The sequence below is a fragment of the Sturnira hondurensis genome, unplaced genomic scaffold (genome assembly GCF_014824575.4).
Source record: "Sturnira hondurensis isolate 20B ecotype Veracruz unplaced genomic scaffold, ASM1482457v3 Scaffold0020903, whole genome shotgun sequence".
Lineage (NCBI taxonomy): Eukaryota > Metazoa > Chordata > Mammalia > Chiroptera > Phyllostomidae > Sturnira > Sturnira hondurensis.
In genome coordinates this window covers 2,981,843-2,995,923 of record NW_028093534.1, presented here as the reverse complement: position 1 = coordinate 2,995,923, position 14,081 = coordinate 2,981,843, and the positions used below count along the sequence as shown (strand labels likewise).

Below are 14,081 nucleotides of genomic sequence, written 5' to 3'. Positions count from 1 at the left end.
GCCCCCTCCTGCCCCGCGTGGCCGCCGTTTTTGGTAGGGAGAAGAGTCCAGCCTGGTGGGTGCTGGAGGTGTGGAGGGACCAATGAGAGGCAGATCCGCTCAGGGGGTGCAGGGAGAGCGCTGGCTGGGGCTACACCCCTGCTCCCCCTTTCCCCTGCCAGAACTTGGGCTTGTCCTCTTTGACGTGCCCTCGGAAAGGGGCGGGAGGGGGTACTGACCCGGGGATCCATCCCGAGACTGAACTCCCTGCTGCCCGGGCCCTGCCGGGTCGCTGCCGGGCTCAGCGGAGTTGCCCCAGGAGACCAGGATGGAGGTAGGAGCGCTCTAGGGCTCCAGAGGGGCCAAGTATCTTAAAGGATACTTGGGGTGGGTATAGAGTACAGCCTGGAGTCCCAAACGAGGGGTCTGGAGATGAGACTGCAGTTCCTGGAAAGAGAGGGGGGCGTCCGTCCTGGGTTTAGTGGAAGTCCGGCTCAGCGCTTCGGGCCCCTCTGCTCCGGCCTGGGCAGCGCCTCCTGCTGGCAGGGCCCGCCCCTGCCGACCGACAGTCGGGACCCCGGGGAGGGCACGGCCACCTGGCGGTGAGGGAGTCAAGGGGACGCTGCAGCCGGCCCAGAGGAGCCACCTCGCCTCCGCTTTTCGCCTTCGTGGGCTCAGTCCAGGGACGCCAGCACCCAGGAGAGAGGAGTGACAGAGACTCCCCGAGCGCCGGGCTCAGCCAGGCGGGGCTATCTCCAACTGGACCCCGCAGAAGCCTCAGGGTGTGGACGTGGGACGGGGGATGGACGTGGCTTCCCCGGCTCCCAGAGGGCGAGCCTTGACGCAGAGGCTAGCAAGCTGCACACGAGCGCTCTGTTTCGGTCCGTTCCCCAGCTGAGGTCTGTCCGAGCCGCCGCTGGGACCGCTGAGCTCTGCTTTCTCAGACGCTGGAGGCTGGGCGGCGGCGGACGGAGCTGGCGGAAGATTCCGCGGGGAAGCGGAACCTTCTGCCCGAAGCGCGGGAGTTAGGCGGACCTCGAGCTACTCCCGCCCTTCTGCCTGTGACGGTGGGAGCTCCGGCGCCCCTTTTCTGGGGAGGGGGCACAGGGAGAAACGGAGGAGGAGGGGACAGAGACGGGAGACCAGCTCTGCGAATGGAAGGACAGTGGGAGGAACCCTGATAAACAGACCAGGAACCGTAAAGAGGAGGAAAAAGAGACGGAAATGGAGAGAGTAGGACTGAAAGGCGACGGGAGAGGGCGAGAGTGACAAGGGAAGGCGTGAAAGGGAGAGGGAGGGAGGCAGGGAGGAGAAGGAAAGGGGGAGGGAATCCAGAGAGAGGAAGGGAGCAGGCGGTGGAGCCTGGAGGGCGTGGGGCGAGGCCAGACGTGCAGGCGGGAGCCCGTATGCAGAGCCACCGCCGGGTCCTGCTCCCGCCTCGGAGCCTCTGGGCTCGGGGGAGGAGGCGAGACCATTAGGTTGGTCTATGTCTTTTTCTGATTCCAGTGCAACCTTCCTGCTGAATGAGGTAAAGGCGGGGGTCCCTCCGCAGTGGGTGGGAGGAGAGCCCCACTCCAAGCTAGGAAGGGGGCTCGAATTCGGGAGACTGCAGTGATGGGGAGGGAGACCAGAGGTGGGGCTAAGGGTGGAAGAGGCAGTAAGAAAGAGGGAGCGGCTGGAACTGGCAGTTTCCAAGCTTTTGGAATGGGATGGGAAGGGACAACTGCCGGGGAGCCAGAAAAGGAGCTAGAAAAGAGGAGGGCTCAGCCAGACTCCCCAGGTCCTCTCCCTGTGTTCCCTGGGAACAGCTAAAATGCTAGGGGTTTGGGATTTGGGTTAGTCCAGCTCTTCAAGGTTGCTAACGGAGGAGGACTTCCCTGAGGTCCTAGCTCCTGACTCAGTTTCCCCACTCAGTGCCCAGGGATTGGGACCTACCCATTTTCCTGGTACATTTACAGGAGCAGCTAGGTGTCCTGGAAGCTCCCAAGAACTCCAAGTCCCAAACCAGGTTTGGGCTGCTCACCCACTATATCCCGCTTCCATGTTTTGGGGGCCTGCCAGCTGCCAGACTAACAGCTCTCTCCTTAGAAAGAACAGGGCAGGAGGAACCTCTCCTCAAATCCTTTTTAACCCTCAACTCTCTCCTCTTATGCTCACAGAAAAGCAAAGGGGTTGGGGCAATGTGGGCAATGACAGGCACGTGTCTTACAGAACTGAAAGTCACTGGGTTGGTAGAAGTGAACTAGGCAGGTGTGGGTGAGGTGAGAAATGGTGTGTGTTGGGGGGGGGAGAGACATTGGGTTGCAATTCAGAAATAAGGGAAAGAGAGAGAGGCTCTGAAGCTCCTGAAAGACCCAGGGGATGGGCCCAGGTATGAAGAACTTGAACCTGTCTCCTGAGGTTGGTTGTCATGGCAACTCAGGCTTCAGAGGCACACCTAGACACCACTGTCCCAGCAGAGGATGAAGACAACAAGGTGTGTGAGGAAGGCATGAGGCTGATGGTGGATCCACTGTTACCTACAGTATCCAGGACCCCCTGGCAGCGGGAAGGGTTCCAAAAGGAGAGGACTGGGGAATAGATTCAGGGATTAGGAGGGAAGCAGATGCCTCAGCAGGTGGGTTTTTTTTAATTTTATTTATTTATTTTTAGAGAGGGGAAGGGAGGGAGAAAAAGAGGGCGATAAACATGGATCAGTTGCCCCTCTTGTATGCATCTGACCAGGGGCCAAACCCACAACCCGGGCATGCGCTCTAGCCAGGAACCAAACAGTGACTCTTCACTTGGGGAGATGACGCCCAAGCAACTGAGCCACACCGGTCAGGGCAGCAGCTGTTTTATTAGTGCTATCTCCCAGCACCTCAAGGGTCCTATTCTTCCACGCCCATGCCTCCTTTCTCCCCTCCGGAAGAACAGAAGGGACTGATACGGTAGAGAATAAAAAGAGGATATAGGAACGCTGAGGAACTAGGAGAGGGCACAAGAATGAGAAGAGGGTCTGGGAACTTCCAGTACAGAAGAATTCAATGTAAAAACAACCCCCAATGGTGTTGGACTCAGGAGAGGGAACTGTGAAAGCCGACCACGGCCCCTAGTAGTGATCAGTCCCCTGGGCTACAGGGGATCTGACCGAATTGCCAATCCCAGCAGGAGGAAGAGGGTGGGCAGGGCTGGACTACACCACCCACACAGCTAGACAGGCTACAGGCAGACTTAAGATGGTCTTAGGATGAGGCTCTTTCTTTTTTCTTGCCAAGGGAACACGAACAAGTGGCTGCTGCAAGGGGAAGCCAGTTGGTTTGGGTGGTCTGTCTCTGTCAGGCGCAGTGCTTTCTCCCATAGATCTCATCAGACCCTTTCAGAGCTTTGGTTTTCGAATTCCCCTGTATCCCCAGAAGGCTGATTCTTGATTCCCTCTCCTCGGGGTGAGAAACGGTGTGGAGAAAGACTGTAACCCTCCAGGTATAACCTTATGTCCCTCTCACATCGCCCTCTGGGGGTGAGGGGTGGGGGTGGAGGGGCAGGAAGGCAATCGAAATTCAAAGGAATGTTTTCGCTCAGGAGATGGGGGGAAAAGGAGGGGACTCCAACGGGTGGATCTTTGGGGAAGCTTGCTCAAAATAAAGGCTGCTGTTCGGTTTCTAATCTCAAATCTCAGTGCTCCTTTGAAGGAGAAAGACTAGGGCAGTGTAGTACTTGCGGTACCAACCGGGGTACCAGCCCCCCGCCCCCGCATCCTTTTACTAAGGAGGGAATCTGGCCTTAAACTACCGGCGCTGGGGAGACTTGCCCGTCCCCCTACTAACCCCAGTGTGGTAGGACTGCCACCTTCTATCCCAGCCACAACAATCCCCCTACCTCCACCCTCTGGTTTCTCTCCCGTCGCTTTAGGCTCTCCTAAGACAACCCCTCCTGTCCCAGTTCCCACGGATACCTTGGCAAAGCCTGCCTGGCACAGCCCTTGGCAAGGAAGTGAGGAGGGGAAGCCCCATCCTGGCCAGACTAGGATGAAATCTGCCTGCGCAACAGGTGTGGGGCTGGCGGACCCAAAACCTACCCCTACGCAAGGGTAGGGCGGCCCCGCCCTTTGTTGGGGGGGGGTTCACCACTGAGAGAGCCCATCACCTGGGAGAAGCAGGGGCTACTTCCACGGAATTGACGTGTAGTCGCCAAACCCGTTCCTCCTTAGTACCACTGCGGGGGTCGCTTTTGGAGTCTCCGGGACCCCCAGGGCGCAGACGCGCCGCCTGCTCACCTGGGACGCCTCCGCCGCCCGCCCCCGCCCCCACCCCGCCCCATCTGTCTCCCTATTTTCCAGTCTTCCCCGCTCCGCCTCTATCCTTCTTTCTCTCTTTCCAGCCTCCCCGCAACCTGCGCGCGCGTTCGCGGCTCGGATGTCGTCTCCGCCGGGGCTCCCCGCCCGCGCCCCTCCCCCGCCCCGGCCCTTTGTTTCCCGGCGGAGTATTTCCTGGGTTGCTGAGCGTCCCTGTCTCCGCATCTCCCCTCGCCCCGCCTCCTCCCGGCCCGCGTCCGCCCGCCCGCAGTCTCTCCTCCCCTTCCTCCCCGCCGCACCTCCGGCCCCGCGGTGCTGGGGGACCCACCTTCCACGCAGCCCGCGTCGGCCACCCTCTCCCGGCCAGGTCCCGGGCTCCCCCAGTGGCCGCCGCCCCCGCCAGCTGCCGGCGGGGGGTGGGGGTCAGGTGGGCGGGCACTATTGTTTTAGGAGCCGGCGCCAGATTCTTCAGCCGCGCTCTGGGTGGTACCGGCAGGGTTTGGGGGGTGGGGTGGGGGGAGCGGTGATTTGAGCTCCGAGCAGCTGGTCTTCCCGGCTCGCTCCCTCCTTCGCGCTCTCTCGCTCTGCGCCGCCGTCCGCAGGGCCGCGGGGCTCAGTGCATCTCCCGGGCGCGGCCCGCAGTCCTCGCCCCTGCCTCTGGGCCGCTCCCGCCCCCCGGCGCCGCTTGCTTTCCCCCGCCCGGACTCCCCATGTATGACGACTCCTACGTGCCCGGGTTTGAGGACTCGGAGGCGGTGAGTGCCCGCTGTGAGGGTGGGGGTGGGGAAGTTGGGGTGACACCGCCTCTCCCTTGGACCCTACCTCCAGTTCAATACTTTGAAAAGATGTCTCAGCGTCGGGGCAGGGAGTGTAGGGGTGGGGGGCGCTCCAGGAAAGTAGAAAGATGGGTTTTCGTGCCAAGGGCTACTCTGTCCCCCAGTCCTAGACCAAGAGACATCGGTTGTGTGCAGGGAGCGCAGGGTGCGGGGAAGGGCTGAGCAGGTGTCTCCAAAGCCCAGGACAGAAGGGTAGAGGCAGGGAGGGCTGGAGGCTGAGGGCACTGGGGCTTTAGAAAGGGCTCCACTCAACGCCTGGAGTTCCCACAGGAGCATTGATGGGGTCTGAACACAACAGCTCCAGGGAAGCTGGGTCCTTTGGGTCCCAGGGGGACCCAAGTAAAGCACAAATTTAGGGAGCCTGGGAGAACAGAGAGTCAGGTACCAGCTTCTTCAAACGGAAAGATCACAAAACTTGAAGATCTCCATTATTCCCTTCTACTGTCCATCCTGAGCTTGCCTGATATCTCCTCATCCTCCAGCCCAGTTTCTCTCCAAGACTGGAAGCTGGGCACCCAGCACATGGGTGGGTCAGCTGTCTGAGGCCCATCCAGTCCATGTCCCCCACTGAGGTGTCCTCAGAGCAGCAGGCATCCTGAGCACCTGCTCAGCATGGAGGACCTGGAGGTGAAGCCAGAGGAGCTGAGGGCCTGGGGATGGAGAGGAAGCTCTTTGCTCAGACAACCAGGCAACCGATAAATATTTAATTCTCCTCTTTGCTTTTATCTGCTAACCCACTGAGACAAATCAGCTCATTAGGCAGTGATTCCCGGAGCTCAGAGAGCAGAAAGAGTGCCTGGAAAGGGGCAAGGATGGGAAGCAGCTTCTCTCGTGCATCCTGCAAGAAGGCCTCCATAGGAGAGAACCACTGAGTGGTTGGAAGGGGTCCCTGATAGGTGTGAAAGGGAGAGCACTCCAGGGTCAAAAATGGAGTGATGGAGTCTTCTCCCACCTCTTGCTGCCAAGCCCAGGATGGATGAGTTCAAGGGTTCAGAATAGGTAGCTATCAGTCCTTTTCTGGGACTGGGCTCCTGCTGGGCCAAATTCTCCATTAGGCCTCTGGGGCTAATTACGTGGCAGCAAGAGCAGATGATTTTCAAGGCTCTGGTGGACACCTCTCTCTGACAGTTGAAGGGACAGCTGGCATGGCCCAGGGTGCCAAAGTGAGCTTGAGAACAAACCTTCCTGCAGGGCTGGAGGTCCCTAGGAGGTTCTTCCTGTCCCTGGTGGGAAGGCAAGAGCTGCTACAAGATAAAGGCTGACAGGGGGATGGCTTTGGGGGCAGCCTGTTAACCCAGCACATGCTCCCCAGCCCTCTCTGATGCCTGGGTCACCCTCCCCCACTTTGCTTTCTCTTGCCTGGCTCCTTGCTCTCTCTGAGGCCCCCTCTGAAGCCGTAGGAGGGAGATCAGGCTCTAAATAAATCCACCGGCTCATCTCCCTCCTCTCCTTCCCCCGTGCCAGGCAAGAGTGGAGCTGCATCCTGCCCACACACTCACCAAGCAAGGGGGGCACCACTAGGGCACTGTGCCAACTCCTGGCAGCTCCAAAGTATTGAGCTTTTGGCTGTCTTGGTGTAATGGGGTAGGGGAGGCAAGACCCCAGATTAGGCTTGGTGAGGGCATCCTGGCTACCCCCTCAAGCGATACCAGAGCATGAAAGACAGGTGAGCCCTGAGGACTTGGGAGTAACGGAGAGGGGGCTCCATTCTGAGCCCGACTCATTAACTGTTTAGAGAGAGATCCCGTCATTCCTTTCCTAGGGCAGGAGGCCAGGTAACCCAGCCAGGGATATTAAGATGACTGAATTAGGCTGAGACCCTGGAGAGCAGAAAGTAAAGGCTGGACTCCTCTCCTGGCAGAGGTCCAGGCAGCTAGGAGGCATCTGATGGGCACTTATCAAGGCGAGTGGTCATTCCCACCTCGCCTGCTGCCTCCCAGCCTGCTGGCCCCTAGCCCCTGCACTCAGCCGCCTCCCACAGAGGTATAATCTATCCCTGAGACCCCTGGGAGGAGGTCCCCCACTCTACAGACAGTGCAAAGGTTCTTCCTGGGGCTCAGCCGCTCTTTCTTCTACTGCCACGCCAGCCTTATGTGTTCTCAAGAGAGACAGTAAAGAACACGAGACACTACTCCTCTGTAAAACGAAAGACCTTCCCGCTGTGGTGTCTACATGCCTCCTGTCTTCTTCAGATACGACTTTAAGCCCAGGGTCTAAGGCCTGGGCTGACATCATGCTGATCAGCCCTCTTGCCCCTGGTGGGGCTGGGTCTGGGGCAGAGGGTGTGGAGGACAGCAGAAGTGTGAGTCTGTTGTCCCCACGGAGAGTCTGGCCTCTGCTGCTTTCTGTAGGTGGTCATGCACTGTGGGCTTGTGGGAGTCTTCCTCAGTCCAGGAACATCCTAAACCCCCTTCCGCAGACACACACACAACACAACACACTCACTCCCACGTGGGCTCATGTCCACCTTCTCTCCACCACCTGCACCTCCGAACGGACCGAAGTACCACTTCAGGCCTCTGATCATAAATGGGAAACTGAGGCAGAAAACAAAAAATTTCCCTTTCCCTTGACTGAGGGGGACCTCAGCCCTCCTGACTTCTGTCCTTCTATCCTAAGGCCCAACTTCCCTTGCTCATTTGGGCATCTTCCTGAAGGCAGGGAAGGTAGGCTCCGCAGCCCTCCAGATGCACCCTCACTGCCCAGAGACCCGCACTCTGGGGAAGACACAGACACTCCCCTGGCCCTAGTTACAAAGACCCCCTCCTTAGGACCCCAGGGTCCTGCTGCTCCAGTGCTGGGTTACCTAGCACTGACATTGCCTTCCTCCAGGGCTGATACCCCCCTTGGGGAAGGGGCAGGGAGAGGTAAGCCAGGTGGTGGGCATGGCCCAGCCTCACAGGCCCCTGGAAATAGCTCTGTGTTGCCCTCAGTCTGTGTCTTTTTGCTGCCCACACCTGGCAAGTTGCCTCAGCCCTGTGAGAGGAAAGTGGAGTGGGGGAGTAGAGAGGAAGTAACTTCTAGGAGTTGGCAGGTCTGTGTCCTCTTCATCCTGGAGGGGTGGGGACTGGGAGATGAGATCTAAGGGGTGCATGGCTGTGTCCAGACCCTCAGGACCAGTGCCGTGCCAAACGGCAGCTCTTGCCTGTTCCCAACCGGCTGCACGTCTGCCAGGCATTTTAAAGGGGTAATGTCTAGGCCCCTTTGCAGGCTGATGCAAACAAGAGGGCTAGGTCACCTGCATTCACAGTCATCTTCAAGTACCTCTCCCTTCCCTCTGCCTCAGAGGAGGACATGGTAGAGGGGAGAGAAGGGAGGGAGGAAGGAAGCCAAGGCTCTGTTCAGAGCTGCAATATTAATAGGCTTGGGAGGAGGGGCCCAGATCTTAGCACACGTGGATTGGATGGCATTCCTACAGCCCCAGAGGCACTGGGGCCCTTCTCAGGGAAAGTGGAGGGACTCTTGGGGTCCAGCCACCCCTGTAGACAGGGAGAGCCTGGGGTCTGTGGAGGCGCTGCTGTAGGGTTGGGACAGTGCCGCTATACTTCCCACCTGAGCTCTACCTGATCACAGCCTCTCCCCGACGCCAGGGTTCGGCTGACTCCTACACCAGCCGACCATCTCTGGACTCAGACGTCTCCCTGGAGGAGGACCGGGAGAGTGCCCGGCGAGAAGTGGAGAGCCAGGCTCAGCAGCAGCTGGAGAGGGCCAAGGTATCCTCTTGCTTGTGGGCTGGGGGCAAAACAGGCCAGGCTGGACAGAAACCTGTGCTCTGTCCCGAGTCTCTGAAGGACGATGGGCAGGATGTACGTGAGAGTGAAAGGTTGCGTGTGTGATGGGTGGGCAATGGGGCAGTGAAACGGGAAGGGGTGCTCTGAGACTCCCCTCATTGGCGCTGATGGCCAAATTCTCCAGCACAAACCCGTGGCCTTTGCTGTGAGGACCAATGTCAGCTACTGTGGCGTACTGGATGAGGAGTGCCCAGTCCAGGGCTCCGGAGTCAACTTTGAGGCCAAAGATTTTCTGCACATTAAAGAGGTGACCAACCTTCCCCCACACACAGAGAAGCCATTTAATTTCCCTTCTCTTTCCCCAGTTCCCAGGCCTCTTAGTTGGGTCTTCAGTCTCTAAACAAGTCCCCAAACTCCTCAACTCTTGTCCCCAGCACACACCTGTACACCCCTCATATCCAAAACCCAGTCCTCGGGATCTCCACCCTCTGAGACCTGGCTTAGGCCCCAATCTCCATATGTGTAAAGTGAGCAGTTAGATTAGCTGCCTCTCAGGGCCCCTGTGACAGCTGTGGTGCCTTCCAGGAAATCTTGGGGGTGGCTCAAACCTGGCTGCCCTTCCCTCTGGTCCCTGCCCCCTCCGCACTCTGGGGAGGACACAGACACTCCCCTGGCCCTAGTTACAAAGACCCCCTCCTTAGGACCCCAGGGTCCTGCTGCTCCAGTGCTGGGTTACCTAGCACTGACATTGCCTTCCTCCAGGGCTGATACCCCCCTTGGGGAAGGGGCAGGGAGAGGTAAGCCAGGTGGTGGGCATGGCCCAGCCTCACAGGCCCTTGTGTTGCCTTTGTCAGCCTGGCTCTGTGCCTGCCTCCCTGTCCCTTTTCACACTGGAGAGCCTGGACGGGCCACCTCCACTCACAGCCCCTTCCTGCTCCTCCCCACCCCCAGAAGTACAGCAATGATTGGTGGATCGGTCGGCTAGTGAAAGAGGGCGGGGACATTGCCTTCATCCCCAGCCCCCAGCGCCTGGAGAGCATCCGAGTCAAGCAGGAGCAGAAGGCCAGGTGAGAGCAGGGCTGTGACTCAGTAAACATCCCCCCCAACGTGGGCACTTTACCAACAGTTCACTTTACTACTCATGCACATGTCTCCCACCCCCCAAATACACTCATACCAGCTACACACACTTACACCACACAAACACACACATATACATATACAAATGCACTTGTCACACATTCCTCACTTGCTAAAATGTAAGAAACATACAACTGTTAAGTAAGGTGTAGAACATAGACACACAAAGGCGCGTACTGACCTCCCTTTCTGCTCTCAGGAGATCCGGGAACCCCTCCAGCCTCAGTGACATTGGCAACCGACGTTCCCCTCCTCCATCTCTAGGTAGCCTCCCCCCTAACCCGCCTGTCTTGGGTAGGTGGGTGACTAAGACACAGGGGCAGGGAGATTGTCCCCAGGTGAACTGTGCGGGAAGGGTGGGAGGAGGGGAAGGGTCAGAAGAGTGGGGAGAAGCCCAGTGTCTACCCCAGGGAAGGGAATACATGCCCACAGGGCCTCTTCCCCCTTCACCAACTTTAATCTTTTATTTCCTTTTCTAAAAGCCAAGCAGAAGCAAAAGCAGGTGAGTCAAGGAAGGGACCTGGGCTTGGGGGCTCATGCCTCATGGCTGTGGGAACAGACTTCTGTGCAGTCATTGTGGAGGGGCAGCAGCAAGGGGGAGGGAGGACCAGAACTTCTGAATCTGCCCCACATTTGCCTCCCATCGGGCAAGCCACAGGGCCATGGCTTCACCTGACCTCAGGTCAATTCTGCAGGCAGAACATGTTCCCCCATATGATGTGGTGCCCTCCATGCGGCCTGTGGTGCTGGTGGGGCCCTCTCTCAAAGGTTATGAGGTGAGAGGAAGTTTTTGACCTCAAAGAGTCACATCTACCAAGCCTGCCATGGGAAGGCCCCAGGGCCAGTGGGAGGGGCTGTTCTCCCCCACACTACCCCCCTGTGTGTGGAGGGGGTGGGCTCCAGGGCTGTATCTGGGGATGCTGCCCCTCTTCAAGAGGGCCCTCAGTCAGTTCCATTCCTTTCCGCCTACCCAGGTCACAGACATGATGCAGAAGGCTCTCTTCGACTTCCTCAAACATAGGTTTGATGGCAGGTAAGCTGCACTGGCACGGGGTGGCGTGAGGACCAGGGAGAACATCATTGTCTCCTACCAGATGTCTGTAGCAAGGTCTTTTCTAAAGGGACAGTTAGGAGTTAGGAAGTCCTGGGCCTAGACCTTGAAATTAGAAGTGAGCTGTGATTCTGCACCGCTACCCCAGGATCTCCATCACCCGCGTCACAGCGGACCTCTCACTGGCCAAGCGATCTGTGCTCAACAATCCTGGCAAGAGGACCATCATTGAGCGTTCCTCTGCCCGCTCCAGCATTGGTGAGAAGCCCCCGGCTCCTGCTTCTCTGCTCACTCAGGCCTTCCTGAGCACCTCCGTCCTACCTTCCTCATCGCCAGTGCCTGCTCTGTCTTGGCCAGGATTGGCAGGAATGTACCCCATCTCCTCAGTTCCCTGTTCTTCTGCCTGCCCGGGCCTTGAGTAACATCCTCTCTTTTTATTGCCTTCCCTTCCACCATTGGGGAGCCCCCCAAGCCCCATTGGAGGAAGGAATGGGTGGAGCCGCTAATGAGCACTGTGGCCCACTTGCTCCCTCCCTAGCTGAAGTACAGAGTGAGATCGAGCGCATATTCGAGCTGGCCAAGTCTCTGCAGCTGGTAGTGTTGGATGCTGACACCATCAACCACCCAGCACAGCTGGCCAAGACCTCACTGGCCCCCATCATCGTGTTCGTCAAAGTATCATCACCGAAGGTAGGCAGACGAAGTCCCTGGGGCTGCCCTCCTAGAATGTGCCACCACTCAGCTTGGTCCCTGCCCCGGAGCTCCTGAGCTCCCTTTTCCTGGTGCCAGAGCACACATGCGGGACGTGCCCAGTTCTTGTTAAGTTCAGCTCTGCCCAGAGTCCCCGAGACTCCAGGCCTCGCCCCACCTTTCCCCCTCAGGTACTCCAGCGACTCATCCGCTCCCGAGGAAAGTCACAGATGAAGCACCTGACTGTGCAGATGATGGCTTACGATAAGCTGGTTCAGTGCCCACCGGTGAGTGCCTGGGGCGGGTGCTCCTATGACCGCTCTTGCTTTCCCAGAGCTGGGGCAATGACAGTGTGGGCTACTGCTGCTTAGAGGAAGCCAACATTCCCCCGGTCCCTCCCTGCCCAGGAGTCATTCGATGTGATTCTGGATGAGAACCAGCTAGAGGATGCCTGTGAGCACCTGGCTGAGTACCTGGAGGTTTACTGGCGGGCCACACACCACCCGGCCCCCAGCCCTGGGCGTCTGGGCCCTCCCAGCGCCATCCCTGGACTTCAGGTAATCGGTTCCACTGGCCACTGTTGCCTAGGCTAAGCCAGCTTAACTCTAACCCTGCCCAAAGGCTGTACTTGGCCTCCAGCTTGAAGGCCAGAGGATCAGAGAACTCAGCTCTGCTTTACAGAGCTAGGGCAGACAGGCTAAGGAATGTCCTGATGAGAGAGGAGATAAAGCGTTACAATGGGTTATCAGAGGTTAGTTTTCTAGGGCTGAAAACAAACACACTCTTTAAACCTTTCTCTGGCCTGTCTTGAAGGCAGAGCCTGAATTTTGCAGGAGTTGAAAGCTATAGTTTTTTTAACTTAAGAGGAAGAATATGCCAATATACTTCCCTTCCTTGCACTATTTCCTCTACCCAGGAACTGAGGGTTGAGGGGGAAGAATCCCCCATCCTAGAAGAGGCGGGAGGCCTAGGCGAGGTCCTTACTGCCTCACTTAGAGCTGTTGTGTTAACCCAGAACCAGCAGCTGCTGGGGGAGCGCGGTGAGGAGCACTCCCCCCTCGAGCGGGACAGCTTGATGCCCTCCGATGAGGCCAGCGAGAGCTCCCGCCAAGCCTGGACAGGATCCTCGCAGCGCAGCTCCCACCACCTGGAGGAGGACTATGCAGATGCCTACCAGGACCTGTACCAGCCTCACCGCCAACACACCTCTGGGCTGCCTAGTGCTAATGGGCATGACCCCCAAGACCGACTCCTCGCCCAAGACTCGGAGCACAACCACAATGACCGGAACTGGCAGCGCAACCGGCCCTGGGCCAAGGATAGCTACTGATCACCTCCTGCTGCCCTGGCAGGCACAGGCACAGCCGGCTGGGGCACCCACTTCAGGCAGGCTGGTGTTAGACTGGCATTCGGCTGGCACTAGGCTCAGCCCCCACAGCCCCCTGCACAGCCCCAGAGCTGCCTGTGGTCCCAAGGTTCTGGGAAAAGCAGGGGTCCCCTTACCTCCGGGCAGTGACTCCCCTAGGCTCTCATTCCAGGTACTAGCTGTGTGTGCTGCTCCCCTGGCACCTTCCTCTCCTGCACAAGAAGCTGCCCCACTGGGCAGTGCCCTCAGGCTAGGATCCCCTTAGCAGGGACCTTCCCACCAGACTCAGGGAAGGGATGCCCCTCAAAGTGAGAAGAGGCTGCAGTGTGGGCAACAGGGCGTGAGGAAGAAACAAGGCCCCCTGAGGCAGACACACAGTCAAGGGACTCTGGGGTTATGCTTTGGGGTCTGAGGGCCTCCACTCACCTCACTGCCACATACCAGAAGAGAGACGATCAAAGCCCAACTGCGTGGCACTCCTACCCTTCAGCTGGGCAGGGCACCCGCATGCAAGGCTGGGGCCAAAGGCCTTGCAGCTGAAGCTCTGGAAAGGAAGGGCTCTCCTCACCCTGCCAGGAATGTTCCTAACATCTCAGAGGACCGGGACCAGGAACATGGTCAAGCCAAGTGGTGGACAGGAGCCTACCTGAGTTGGGGTTTGGGGAGGGCATGTGTAGCAGAGACTGAATGGAACAGCTTTGGGGCCTCTTTGCCCCCCTCATCCTTTTGCTCTTGCGTCTTGTCATTTCTTAGCCCTCATGCCTCCAGGGGCATATGGGCCCCAGATTTACTCCCTCATTCACTGCTGCCTGTTACGTTAGGGTCAGATGGGGAGAGACAGGACACAACAGACAGCCCTCAGAAGCCCTGTCTACCCAGCTACCCTTGCCTTATGGCTCTAGTGTGACCTACAGAGCATGCTCCATGAGACCCTGCCCCACCTCACTGTCATCACTAATAAACACCATGCACAGTCCCTCAGGCTCCTGTTCTATCTGCTGGCTCAGGTGGCTGG

At 58.4% G+C, this 14,081-nt stretch overlaps 1 protein-coding gene across 3 annotated transcripts; it reads left to right on the top strand.

Annotated features, from left to right (window-relative positions):
* Positions 1-203: 203 nt before the first annotated feature.
* CACNB3 (calcium voltage-gated channel auxiliary subunit beta 3) lies at positions 204-14,042 on the top strand. 3 transcript variants are annotated; one of them, XM_037030972.1, is made up of 13 exons: positions 204-313; positions 8,679-8,801; positions 9,004-9,126; positions 9,771-9,886; positions 10,159-10,223; positions 10,442-10,461; positions 10,655-10,735; positions 10,934-10,992; positions 11,159-11,268; positions 11,549-11,700; positions 11,892-11,987; positions 12,108-12,257; positions 12,716-14,042. In XM_037030972.1, the coding sequence occupies exons 1-13, from the start codon at positions 308-310 to the stop codon at positions 13,028-13,030; spliced, it is 1,416 nt and encodes a 471-aa protein (XP_036886867.1). In that variant the 5' UTR covers positions 204-307; the 3' UTR covers positions 13,031-14,042. The 3 variants fall into 3 exon arrangements, with proteins under 3 accessions (XP_036886867.1, XP_036886866.1, XP_036886865.1); XM_037030971.1 differs by lacking the exon at positions 204-313 and adding an exon at positions 1,368-1,507; XM_037030970.1 differs by lacking the exon at positions 204-313 and adding an exon at positions 4,535-5,007.
* Positions 14,043-14,081: the final 39 nt, after the last annotated feature.

Coding starts and splice junctions, on each gene's coding strand:
- CACNB3 (XM_037030970.1), top strand. CDS start 4,963: ATGTATGACGACTCCTACGTGCCCGGGTTTGAGGACTCGGAGGCG. Junction 11,701..11,891: donor TCAAAGTATCATCACCGAAG/GTAGGCAGACGA, acceptor TTTCCCCCTCAG/GTACTCCAGCGACTCATCCG. Junction 12,258..12,715: donor GCGCCATCCCTGGACTTCAG/GTAATCGGTTCC, acceptor GTGTTAACCCAG/AACCAGCAGCTGCTGGGGGA.